Source organism: Fringilla coelebs (assembly GCF_963513975.1).
Source record: "Fringilla coelebs genome assembly, chromosome: 10".
NCBI classification, from domain to species: domain Eukaryota; kingdom Metazoa; phylum Chordata; class Aves; order Passeriformes; family Fringillidae; genus Fringilla; species Fringilla coelebs.
The window spans coordinates 19,128,293-19,142,109 of record NC_140036.1 but is presented as its reverse complement, the minus strand read 5'-3'; the positions used below and the strand labels follow the sequence as shown (position 1 = coordinate 19,142,109).

Sequence of the window (13,817 nt, the reverse complement as noted above, 5' to 3'; positions counted from 1 at the left end):
AGATCCCTGTTCTGACAGCTCTTTAAAAACCAACAGCCCCCCTGGATGGCACAGGGGGAGTTATCCCAGGGAATCACCGGGATTAGACGGAGTCACTTGGTGAGCAGTGCCTGGGATGCAGCGAGCTGTACTGAAACCCAGCCCAGCAGGCAGCTGGGATCCCAAATCAGCCAGCCAAGCAGGGCATGATTGCAGCTGACCGAGCAGAAGGAGGCCCCTGAGCTGTGCCAGAAGTTCACAGGGGATGAGCCCACCCTCCTGCCACAGCTGCACACTCATCTGCAGGGCACTCACTGCTGCTGCTGCTGCTGCCCAGTGAGGGGGTGCTGAGGCTGCTCTGTTTCTGCACAAATACCGGGCAAAACACATTGTGTGCCCCAAACCAGGGCCCTCAGGGGCAAAAATGTGAAGTTTTGTAACAGCAGACATTCCCAGTGTCACACAAAGAGAATTGGCACCTCCCCAGTGCAGGCACAGGCGCGAGGAGGAGGAGGAGGAGGGAGGGTGCTCAGAGCTGTCACCTGGGCTGTGGCAGGGCTGCTGCCAGGGGCTGGCATTGCCACACCACCACCCACCCCAGCAGGGTCACCAGGCTGACTCCTGGCAGGGATTCAGGGGGAAAAGCCCTCAGTGAGGGGCACCAGGCTGTCACTTCGCTGTTCTTTGGGGTTTGAATAACAAATATTTACAAAAGAGCAATGGAAGCTGTGCTCCAAGCCTGACCTCTGAGGCAGAGCTTTCTTTAGCGTTATTTCCTATGGTAGGTGAGCTTGGAGGATGCACCTGGCAGGTGGTCACCAGTCACCTTTGCCAGGTAGCTCATTTTCACTGCACACCCTTCAGTCCCTCCTTTTTTTACCTCTGATGGTGTGTTCCTTGGCTAAAGGCCACATGGGAAGCACTTGTAGCCAATCTCAATTAGTTATTTGTTTTCAAATTGTCCATTTGTATCCCTTTTATGTCCAATGGCATTAGTGAGTGATTGCACTGGGCCTGTTTCATGCCTACATGTTGACACAAGTTATGCTCTGTGATGGTTTAATGTGCTGGAACTGCATGACAATCTCTGCCTTCCTGCCTGCTTCCATTTGGGAGCAATGCAAATCCTAATGGCAGCAGTTAAATACAGTTTGATAAATAATAATAGAAAAGTAGCATTAGATTATAACTCTACATTACTTCTTTGAAGGCAATTGCATCTGCCAGTTTACAATATATTTTTTTTTCCTGAACAGCAGGGGAAACCTTGACAGGCAGAATTACCATTTCATTTCCAAATAGGAAAACACTGACAAGCTCTAAAGGATGGTTTTGAAGAGAAACCATGGACACCTAAAGATGTAAACTGCAGTTGGATAAAGAATCCTCAAGGGTTCTTAGGAAAAGGAGGCTATTGACTGCAGTACTGTCTAAGCAACATCTTTGCTATAAAACCCCACACCATATGTGCTTTTCCTGGCTATGACTCACCATCTAAATAGAAATTCAATTCCAGTCTCAGGGACTCTATGATTAAACATATTTTTTGCTGTTGCATCCACTGTGTTTATGTATGATTTCACATCTGTCTTATCTCTCTTTATCCTTAATAGCCAACAAAAGTTCTCTGCTTGACCTGACTCAGTGATTTTTTTGTTTTGTTTTGTTTTTCCCCACGGGTGAGTGAAACTTGGTGGCTTCAGCTGAAAGGAGTGGTGGGTTTGCTAGAGGCCAAAGTGACGTTGATGTTGCTCACCTGCCATTTTGCAGACAGTGGAAGAGGAACTTCTCCCACCTGTGTCCCACTACTGTGTCCATGTTATGGTGGTGCCAGGGCTCAGAGGTGTGCGGTTCACATCCTTCGGGTGCTGCCTGGATGATTCAAAAGAACCATAGCAGAAAGCACAGGAGATTTTGACCAGCCTCAGGTCTGTAAGTACATTTTAAACCCACAAAGTTTGAGTGTGTTTGAAATGTACTCAAGTATTTCCTTCTCCACCATTGTGTCCTCATGACCCATTGAATCATCAAAGGCTCGGAGATGAAAGAAGGACTTATGGTTAGAAAATGCAAAGGACTCTCTGCTGAATGGGGAATGGTTTGTTGTATCTTCTTTTTCTTTTTTTTTTGCTTTTTTTTTTTAAATCCCACAACAAATAGCTCTTGTGGATAATTCTCTGTGAGGGCTTTCACTGTAATGAGTAACTGGGCTTCCAAAAAGCCGTTTTACGAATAAAGTAAATAAGCTCCCAATCAAAAAAAAACCCACAGAAATCAATTGCAAAATCCCCATAGTGTTTCATGAGCTTTGAGTCACACTCAGGATGGAAAATTGCCCAAACCAATAGCCTGTAGGAATCAAAAGAGAGCATGGTCCTTTCAGATAATATTAACGATGACTTTCTTCAGGCTATTTCCTACATGTGGTAGCATAAGACTTGTTATTCAGCTGGAGAAAAGACACCTCACACACCTGGATATCTTCTGGTGGCCTGAGATGGCACTGGCAGGTCAAATGCACCTCTGGGATAATTCTACTGAGCCAAAGAGGCTGTACCAAAGAAGCATTTACTGAGCTGGCACAAGTGTCTAATATTTGTATTTTGTAAAGGGGTTTTCACCTTTTCAGAAATGGCTATAATTTATTTTGGAGATGAATTAGTTCGCACCAGGTCAGAGTGAAACCTGTTGGAAAAGGACACCAGAGGACCTTTAAGCCTTTCTCTGCACTGAGATGGGCATGGAGGTGGAACTGCCCACCCTTTAGAGGCTGCATTGACGATTAAACATGAACTTCACATAAAAATGTATTATTTTCAACCTCAGAAATATTTACCAAAAAATCAGGGATCACGACCTGCTGGACAAAAGGAAAACAGTGACAGCCCTGAAGGCTGGAGAGGACCGTGCCATCCTGCTGGGGCTGGCCATGATGGTGTGCTCTATCATGATGTACTTCCTGCTGGGAATCACCCTGCTGCGCTCCTACATGCAAAGGTAACTCTGCCTCTCCCTGCCCTCACACCCCTGCTCCAGCTGGCTGCATGGGGCTCACTCTTCTGGCTCTTTTTATTAAAGGTTTATAATTGTTCCTTTGATCAACACAGGTCTAGCTCTGCACTTCTTTGCCCCAGTATAAATTAGGCACAGCCACAGTGAAAGCAATTTGAGTGATGCTGGTGTAAAGTGAGGGAAGAATTAGGTCCCTGCTTGACAAAATGTCCATCCACAGGCTTTAGGCTTGGCACAGTCTAACAGCAGTGCAACATCCATATCAGCTGGCCTGCAGTCTGCTGAACCATGTCAGCTTCTCAGGGGCTGCTGCTGCAAAGCCCAGACTCAGGACAAAAGAGCAAAAAATATTTTGCTGCCTTGAGAAACAGTATACTTCCAAATGAAAGATGGAGGATTAATTTGGGAAAGGAATCGAGCTCTTTGTAGCACGTGGCTTTCCATGTCAGTTATTACTTTCATTTTAAGGAGTGGAATCCTCATGAAAGATAGTAATTTGCTGAAAGCAAAAGACCATCTTCCATCACTCCTGCACTGCACTTAATTTTTCTGAGGCTGTCTCTGCCTTCCTCCTCTGCCACCGAGCAGAGAGTTTGGCCTGTGATTCATTAACAACATTTGTAATCAGTTTTCAAGCATCAGCCCTATTTAAAATCCAGCACTGACTGCAGTAGGACTGTCAGTGATGGTTTTTTTCCTGCCCTGATTGGTGGAGTTAAGAGAATGAAAAATGTGTAACTGGGGATCAAAATATTAGTCTGCCATGCCCCAAACCACACTAAGGCAGGGACAAATACCTGGAATATCTTGGGTTAAACACCACAGACTTCTTCTTTAGGCATATGCAAGAAGTGCCTACAGCTAACTGGTGTGAGCATCCTCAGCTATACTGGTGCACCTGCAGGAGAATGCTCCCTCCTGACCCTGCAGTGCTAAGGAATACAGATGAGGATGAGCTGTACTGATGTGCAAGCACCTTATTCATATGATAAAGTTATTTGTCCCTTTTTAAATCAAGGCAAAATTTCGATTTTGAAAACAGAGATCAAGACCTCTTAAGTATCTGAGAGCATTTGCTATTCCAAATTGCTCTCTCAGATCTTTCAGCAATTTCAGGGTCAATTGCAGAGGCTGCTGAGGTCAAAACTGCTCACGTGGAAAAAGTTGATTTATATTTTATGATATGTGAAAACAAATTGCCAGATGATATCAAAACACCTCCAAAGTATCAACTATTCCATCTTCCCAAGTCTGTGGTAGGTAGGTGTGACTTTATTACCCCCCTGCATGAATAAAACAGCAGCCAGAAAGGTGAAAGTGAGGAGAAGACAGCCCAGGAGCCTTTGCTGTCGCTTTTTTCCACACAGACAGATTTCCTCGGGGGTTATTCTCCTTTACAGCAATACCCCTCCAACAAATACTGCCTGTGAGGGTGAAAAAAATCCTTTCATTCAATTTCCCCCCAGAAAATATAGCATAATTTAATATAAATGTAAAACTCAATATACATGTGAATTACTGCTGAAGTAAAACAGCAACAGAATTAGTCAGAAATCTTTGATATCATTTACTATGAGAAGCCCCTCACAGGGTTTTTTGAGGGGCAAGCAGACCTTCATCCCTTCATGGCAGGGCCAGACAGGCACCTTGGGGGTGAGCTGAGGGGCTGAGCACCACTAAAGGGAGCCCTGGGTGAAACCTTCCCCCAGCCCACAAAGAGCTTTCTGCAGAGCCCTCAGTGTGCCCTTTCCCCAAGGAAAACACAGCTGCAGATTTTTAAATACATGCCAGTGAACATTGCTAGCGCACAGCCGGGCTCCATCGTTCCAGTTTTAGCCTCTGGTGAATTGGAGATGAGATTAAATCCTCCAGAAAAGTTACAGCCACTGACTTGACTCAGAGAAAACCCAGCAAGCTGCCAGTGGGAACAGCTTTCCCATAGGTAGAGCTGCAGGAGGCACCACTCAAGAGCTCCTGTATCTTCATGTATGTGAGATTCCATACCCTGCTAATTCAAAATCTCCTCTCAACCCTCACTTTAAATTGACCTGGACTTTGAGTGAACCCTCAAGCCCTAGCTCAGGGTGTCTGGTCATGCAGCACCCTGTGTGCTGTGCCCTCCCCAGCACAGCTCAGTTTTCCTCTCTCTCTCCCTTTCAAACACACCTTCTCCATCATCAAAGTTCCAGTTCACTTTCCATTTACACACAGGCATAAGTGGATAGGGAAACTTTGTCATTGATTTTGGGTAATTTTGTGCCCAAAGGCTAAACTGTCTGTGATGTGTGACATGAGCCCAGGCTTTGCTGCAGCCTCTCCTGCAAGATGCCCCCCCAGTATCTCTCTGATGGGAATCCTGAGATGGCTTCAGTGCTTATTTGCCTATTCTTGCCACGCTCTAATGTTTCTTTTTTTCCTGCTTAGTGTCTGGACAGAAGAGACTCAGTGCTCTCTTCTCAATGCATCCATCACAGAAACCTTTAACTGCTCATTTAACTGCGGCCCAGAGTGCTGGAAAATCTCTCAGTACCCCTGCCTGCAGGTGTATGTTAATCTCACCTCTTCTGGACAGAAGCTTCTACTCTACCACACCGAGGAAACAATGAAAATTAATTCTGAGGTAGGAGCACAGAATAAAATTTGTTCCTAAATGGGTTTCTGGAGGGCTTCTCATCTCATTACATCCATTCCTCATTTTAAAGCAATATTGGGCTCCCAGCTCCTGTTTCAAAGAGCAGAGAAAGCAGAAATCATGTCTGGAGAGGGGCAACTTTCTGCCTCCACCCATTCCAGGGGTGCTGTGCCCCAAGGGCTGGAGCCTCCTCATCCTTTCCAGCATCAGGGGGTCACTGAGCACGTGTCACCTTGATATTCTCATAGAGCTGTGGACAAGTCCCTTCCCTCCCAGGAGTGGCTCCCATGGCAGTGAACACCCCTGGAAATGTGCAGGGAGCATCCATGTGGCAGTGAGAATGGAAATGGCACCATTTGTGCAGGGCAGGCAGGGTGGTGGGGAGAGAGGAGAGCCCATCTCCATCTCTGGGGTGAACTGTGAGCCTGAGCAGCTCCCCTGAGCTCAGCTGTGTGCTGGGCTCCAGTCTGCACTCACCCTGCAAAGACCCTGAGAGTTTGCTGAGTGGGGAGTGCCAGGGTAAAAGCAGCAGCACAAACAGAAAAGGCCTGGCTTTGGGGTGGGAATGAAACCAGGAGTCACCCCACCTTTACAGCACAGCTGCTCTGATTCCAGACCTTGAACTAAGGGAATTGTTCAAGGTCTGAACAATTGCTGTCTGAAGAATTGCTGTCTCTGCTTCTGCAAGTACAAACTCCAGCAGGACCCCGTGCAGGTGGGATGGAGGGAGCTCTGTCTGCAGCTCCTGAAGGGAGGCAGCAGCAGCACAGCTGAGTGCCATCACTCCCCACCTTCCACAGGGAAAGGAGAGATGGGAACTGGGAAATGTCCCTCTCCCCACCTTCCTTTCTTCATACTGACAACTCCTGTTTCCCTGAGAGTACAAACTGGAGGGAGCTGGGATGCAGTGGAACCATCAGACTTACAGGTGCCAGATTTTCTTTAACTGCTTGGTTATCCAAGGTCACTGAACCCCAAACTTGGCAAAGCAGACCCCAGAACAGCAGAGCCCCAGATCAGGCTGCTGACAAAGTAACCTATTGCGTTTCTATTTATGGCAGCTGTTCAGTAGAACAAATTAATCCTGCATATTAAGATGAAGTGATATTAAAATTAGTCAAAGTATGGCATGGTTGCACTAGGCTGCTTATTCTGCTGGATAATTAACTCTCATGGCTGGGAGATGGAGTCCTCTGGCTCTGAAGTGTGAAATGGAGAAGAGTTCCCCCTTTTTCCCCTCCACTCTGGCATCAGGGCAGGAAGAGGCACTCACTGTCTGTGAAGCCTGAGGCAGGACAGACCTCACTTCCTGCAGGGGCAAAAGCAAAACTGTGATGTTCATGCCTCAATTTGATTAATAGAGATCAGATAAATCTCCGTGCTCCACTGATTCAAAAAAAATGAGAGATTCAGCATAAATCTCCACATTCTTTTATTGATCATTTTTGCTTGCTGAAATGGACTTTGAAATTCTCCCAGATGCCACCTCCTCTTAATTTAGTGTAGGCACAGTTAATACTTCTCCAGCCCAAGGTTGTTTTACAGGTTAAGCTCTGCTCTCAGGAGGATTCCTAGGTTTTCCTGACATGCTGCTGGCTATGTGACCTGAATACAAAAGCAGTTTTGAGTGGAACTTTGCAATGTCTGTAAAATACTTGTCTTCTTGCTCATGGCTCAGATCAGCAGAGCTTCCAAGCTCAAATCAGCACAACCAGCCTCAGCATTCCAGCTGTGCTTTCCCTCTTCCCTGGCCAGAGACCATCCCCATGGAGCAGGAATGCAGTCCTGAGCAGTGCTGGGTGTTAACCTGTCTCTCTCCATCCATTTACTCACGTTTGTGTTCCCTGTCTTTACCTTTGCCAAATAAAAAATAACCCCGTGCCTGGCTCGCTGAGCTCTGACATTCCTGGGGACAACGCAGAGCACAGTCCTGACACTCCAGGACCAACACCAGTGACTTTCAAAAGGTGACACCCCTTCACCAGCCTCTCTGCCTTGCTGAGCACCCACACACAGGGACAGAGCAGCATCTGGAGCCTGCCTCTCTCTTCTCCCCACCAGCCAGCACGGACAGAGCAAACCCCCTTTGAGTTTAAATAATGCTTTATCCAGGAGAATTGCTGTCTAACCTGGCTGTCAGCTCAGGAGGAGGAGGAAGGAGTAGGTACAATTTATACTGAGATCTACAGCATGCTGCTGCCAGTCTCTGGTGGGAATCAGTGGGAAGTCAGTGGATATCTGTCAAGCTGCTCGAGTCTTTCCAAGAAAAGCACATAAGATTTTTTTTCTGGCTTTTCATTGCTCTTGCTGTGCCTACTTTATTTCTAGCCTTTAGGACGAGCCCAGCCCCTTGTCAATACTACAGGCAAAACAGTTTAAATGCTTCTATGGCCACGCTTTCCTTCCTCAGCTGCCAAGGCTCTAACAGCCTCTGCCAGAGCTAAATCAGCCACAGAGCCAGGCTGTCACCATGAGGAAGGGCTGTGGTGGTTAAAGCAATCAGAGAGGCCCCATTTTGATCTCAGATTATGTAATTTTGACTCTTTTCATGTCATTGGAGCTGCTGCTGATTTATATCGGTTCTCCGTTAGTGAGATAACAAGAAGGATTTAATCACCAAAATCAGCTGTAACTGCCTGGGACTCAGAAATGATGTGGATTCTCAGGGTTTCTCACTGAAGATTCAGGTGTTTGTAAGCCAGGAGGGAGTTTGCCAGGTGCAGAGAGGGGAAGCAGAGGTGTTCAGCTGTGGATTCCCGTAGGGATCTGGAAAATTCCATCTGGAGGACTCAATTCAGGCCAACTCAGATACAGAACTCCTCCTTCATCCTTCTCCAAACTTGTTGCACTTTCCAAAAGAGGTGTAAAGTGGCATCCTGACCACTTTCTCACAAAGATTGCCACAGCACATGCTAAGTTTCCAGGCTCATCTTGGACACCAATCCCAGCCCCAGTCATATGATGAGAGTTGTGTATTTCACTGCCCCCCTGAACTGGGGGGTTTTCTGGCAATAGCCTTTCTAGTAGATCTTCACTGATTTAAGGGAAACTGCCTCCAGCTCGCCTGGAGAAGTTGTGTGATCTCCATCCCTGGAGATATTAATAACCTGACTGGAGAAGCCCCTGAGCAGCTCTGCACTGAGCAGGGCACTGGGCTGGATGTGTCCAGAGGTGGTTCAGACAGGATACCTACCCAGTGCTTTATATTAGGAAAGTAGAGATGAAAACATTAGTCACAACTTCTATTTGTAACTGTCTGATAGATCCTTCTTGTGCTCAGATTGCAAGGAACACAAGAACCCCCTTTCTCACAGAATCATCACCAGACATTGCTAACTTGCAGATTTGCAATGTTCGACAACACATAAGTGCCAAAAACCAGCATAGATTTAATTGTCTACATTCACAGGTATAGCATAACAGTCGTGGATATAAAATTCCTTACCAGGCAATGGACAAAACTACTGAGAATTTAAACTCTGGAAAACAAAGAAAATATCAATACATCCTGTTATTGAATCTTCTTGTTTGCCAAACACCCATGAAACACAGCCCTGGGGTCTCACTGGGAAAGCTGAGATGTTGAAGGAGGCCAGGAGCACCCCAAAACCACAATTTAATGGCCTTGTGCTGAGGATCAAAGATAAGATCAAGCTGTTTCCAGGGTCTCAGGAAAACAAGAGTGAGGCAGAGAGCACACAAAGGGCACACACATCTTGGAGGGCACCTGGGAGACCACAGCCTGGAGAGAGACACGGCTTCAGCACAGGGAGTCTGGATTGGGAGGCACAATAAACCAACTTCCCTTGCACAGCTGCACTCCACAGCTTCATGCTCCCATCACGGGCAGCCCAACACGGCTGGTGGGGAGGGAGCAGCTCAAGCTCTGCTTCAGGTCCCCTCTGAGAACCCTTGGAAGTACTTGGACTAACTGCACTCTTGGGATATTTCTGCAAACTTAGAGCCCAGGAATCATTTCCTCCTTTTGGCTTCTACATATCTTCTGTTCTCTGTCAATGGGATTTTGCAAAAGTGGCCAAGTACTCATTGAATCACCTCAGTCAGGATGCTTCATGGGAATTCCAGAAACAGAAATTAATATTTAAAAAATGACAAGGAAAAAAAACATATTCCCCCAAAAAACCACAACACAAAACCATTTGAACTGGAAATACTGCTGTTATGACAGTGATAACAGATAATTTACTAAGGGAAAATGAGGAATGCTTCACTGAGAAATTTCCCCTACTCAGTAGATTATGATCTATTAAAGACTCGTGGGCACTGGAAGAGGGCTCGTGACTTTGGACATTTAAGACAAATTTGGTCAGAGTACAAAGAGACTTTCCTATAGGGAGCAGACACGCACCAGCAGCAAGATGGATGAGATATTAATGCTCTGATATTTTTCATCTCTAATTTCTAGAGCTCTATGAAATATTCATAATGGCAGTGTGGCCACGCTCCACCATTAATGCTCCAGTCTGCTAACGCCAGACAATCTCTCTGCCATGCTTCAAATCATATTCTGTGTTAATAACTTGCCAATGAATCAATCAAATCCTATTGTGAGGTTAATCCTTTGATCATAATTAGGACTAGAGATTTGTTGCAGCGTGTTAAAAAAAAGAATTCACAGCACGTCACGAAAAAGAACGGAGGGAGGTTTATAAAGGATGTACACTAAAACAGTAATAATCCAAACCCTTGCAATACTCACTTTGCAAAACTCACTTTCTCATTAAATTACCTGGGGCTGCTTTAGGTTCTCACCAGGACAAGCAGCCTGCTGGTTCCCCCTGTGAATGTCAAATGAGAAGTCAAGCAGCAGATTTCCACCCCTCCTGAAGCAGTTAATCAAAATCCTGTGCAGGTGTAGAAAACTTTCAGATTTGGTGGGGTGTAAGTGCATAGAGGAGAGAAGGAAGTGAGAGGCCCTGGGATGCTCCCATCAATATCTTCCAGACCTGCAGGAGCAACAGCAAGTTGAGGGGTTTCTGCTCTAGATTGCCCAGATGTGGCCTCAGTCCTTGTGCCTGCCTGCCACCTCACCAGCCCACATCAGCTCTTGGCAGGGAGTGGTCAGCAGAGCCCAGGGCCACTGTCCCACCTTTCCCATGGAATATCTGCAGTGCATGGACTCCATAAAGCTGTTTTTAAAATAACTTGCCTTTAGTGTTATCTAGGTTGCAACTGTGCTAGATAGAGACACCCCCAAATCCTATTTCCTTTGGGACTAAAACTGATAACCTTCAGAAAGAAGGAACTGTTGGATTTTTGCTGGGGTCAAAAGCAAAAAAATCACTAAGAGCCACCCTGGCAATCAGGTTGATCTTCAACTAGAGGCTGAATGAAAGTCTCTGGGCCGTCAGTAGGAAAACCTAGATCACTTATTTGTCTCTAGCTGAGGCATTACCCCCACGAGAATATTTGTGTAAAGGTCTCTCCTCCTCCCTCCCCCCTCTGAACTCCTGTGCCCACTGTGATCACTTTGATCCAAGCCAAGTGAGAGCTAAACTACCAGATTTGTATTTACAGAAAGTCAATTACCCATCTAACTGTGAGCATATGTGTGCCACTTAAGATGAAGAGGTACTTCATCAGCTCTATTTTTGCATGTGTAAATTAGCAATAATAATATATTCACCTATCTCACAAGGCACCGTGCAGATTAAAGCATTAATGTTTGAACAGCACTTGGAGGTTCTCCAATGGGAAATTCTGTAGATGTGGAAAATATTGAGTTTTGCTGTGATAAATTCATTATTAGCATAATAGTATTCCACTCTTGTTGTGAAAAGCATAATCATCTGGAGATTTCCCCACTTGCCACCTGCAAACAGACACTGCAACAGGTTTGGAAATATTTTTTCTCCCTCTGCTTCCTCCCTAGTGCTCCTACATCCCCAAGTGCGGGAAGAACTACGAGGAATCCATGTCCCTGGTGAACGTGGTGATGGAGAACTTCAGGAAGTACCAACGCTTCTCCTGCTTCTACGACCCCGAGGGCGTGCAGAAGAACGTGATCCTCACCAAACTGTACAGCTCCAGCGTGCTGTTCCACTCCCTGGTGTGGCCCACCTGCATGATGGTCGGGGGGGTGGCCATCGTGGCCATGGTGAAGCTGACTCAGTACCTGTCCCTGCTCTGCGAGAGGATCCAGAGGATCAGCAGATAGGAAAGGAGACCCCTCCCAAATCTAATTGCAGCGAAAATACTGTTTTTTCTCATTCTTCACCAAAGAACCTTAAGTTTGTAATGTGCAAGTCTGGTATAAGTTCCTTACTATATTCTTCTGAGTAGAGCAATAATGCAAAAGCTGTTCTATATGCAAACATGATGTTATTATTATGCAGACGACTGAAAAAGTTCCTGTTTTGTGTTGACCGTCTCTATGATCTTGTTTTATGCTGGGATTAGTACTTTCTTTTCTACAGCCAAGGTAGGGCTCAGTGTGACCATTGGCCAAGCTTTTGATGTTTTTGGTGTAAAAGATTCTGGGGAGATTCGCTGCTGGACAGAGGGCAGCCGACCGCTCGTGCATCATTGAGGTCTCACACCTGGCTCGGCCCACTGGATGGATTTGTGGCTTTGGCTTTTTTAATACTGGCTGCAGAGTACTTTCACTAACAAAAAGCATTGATGAGGTTTTTTTTAATGGTAAGATGGCACAAAAAGGATGTATTTTGAGGTCGGGTCGGGATAAGCGTACAGTATTTTCAGCCTCAGTAGGACTTGGTGATGCTTTGTGTTTGCTGCCTCAGTTCAGAAGTCAATTGTACCCTATGGTGTTTGTAAGGTCTTTTGGAAAACACTTTGGAGTTTTATTTTGTGTAGTGCTATAATTTTCTTCTGTCTTATCAACATAAGTTTTGTCACTTGCAGAAGCTGTAGCCAAAAAGCAAAAAACACCTTGTTCCATTTTGTATTCTAGTCTGAGCCCTATTGATGGAGGTGGGACCAGAACTCCTTATGTAAAGGTTTATTATTCATTTGTCTTGTATTTGCTACCATATCACTGTAAAGAAAAAAATAACACTATCTGCTATTTTTTCATTTTTTACTTCCAACTATTTTAGATTTTTTTACTTGATATATATACAGATATATATATATATACAAAAAGAAAAAGCTATATTATATCTAGTTGTGTATTGAAACTTGTTTAGGGGGGTTTTTTCCTTTGTTTTTACCCGCTGGAAAATGAACAGTACAATTCATGTATTTGTAACCTTCATCCTTGGATAATATCATAACACAGTGAAGCAGCACTGCAGGATCTTATCCAATATTCATGATGTTGTTTCAGTCAAAGGTCTCTGTTGCTGTGACATGGGAAATGACAAAAATCTCATCCAATTCTATGGCTCTATTAACTGAATTGTTAGATAATCATCATAACACATTTGGAAATCTCTCCTGACCTTAACTCACCATGCAGCGCTGGCTGACATGAATTATGATTTACAAGACCCAGGTGCAATGATTTATTAGAAAAACTGAGAATCTGGCTAAATTGTTGTCCTATCATCTGTCAAATATTTACCACAGTATACTTGCCAGTTTAATTTCATACACACTGTAGTCACAATTTCTGCGTAATTTATTTTTATTCCCCTATAGAAAACATTCCTTCCTATGTTTTAAAGACACCTCTCTCAGTTCCTCATGTTGTACTCAGCCTGAAGGACAAACACAAGGCACATCCTGGGAGCAATCCTGTGAACTCATTATCCAATAGCTCAAAGAAACCATATACAGGCCTGCTCAAACCAAGAAAGTGACATTTTTTCCCTTCAAAAAGACTGCAAATCAAGTATTCTGCCTAGTTCATCTATATATATATATATAAAAGTACCTTTCCTCATCATAGCATTAAAAATTTCAAGATGTTACAAAACAAGTCATGCAAGTGTAATGTGAGCTGTAAAAAAAAAAAAAGTTCTCAGCAATGAAAATAAACCTGCAATCTTGTAATCAGTAGTATAATTTTCCTTAGGTAATTAAATTCCTGGAGGGTGGGGGTATAATGAAGGTTCCAAAAATATGTAATAAAAATATTCAATTAAATCTTCCAGATTTCAGTATCTGCTGCCTTCAGATCCGGCTTGTTTCATCAAACTGCTTTCTGTAGCTTCCATTACCAAGGAAAAAGGAGTTCTGGTGCACCAGGGAGTTCACAAATGTCCATTTG

The 13,817-nt window shown here is 44.8% G+C and overlaps 1 protein-coding gene across 1 annotated transcript in view; it reads left to right on the top strand.

Moving 5' to 3' along the window:
- KCNMB2 (potassium calcium-activated channel subfamily M regulatory beta subunit 2) overlaps positions 1-13,602 on the top strand; it is a 134,348-nt gene extending 120,746 nt beyond the window's left edge. Inside the window, exons 3-5 of the mRNA XM_084212093.1 lie at positions 2,806-2,976; positions 5,416-5,611; positions 11,517-13,602. Of these exons, the coding sequence (XP_084068219.1) occupies positions 2,806-2,976; positions 5,416-5,611; positions 11,517-11,801 (652 nt within the window). The 3' untranslated portion in view covers positions 11,802-13,602. The remainder of the gene's footprint in view (positions 1-2,805; positions 2,977-5,415; positions 5,612-11,516) is intronic.
- Positions 13,603-13,817: the final 215 nt, after the last annotated feature.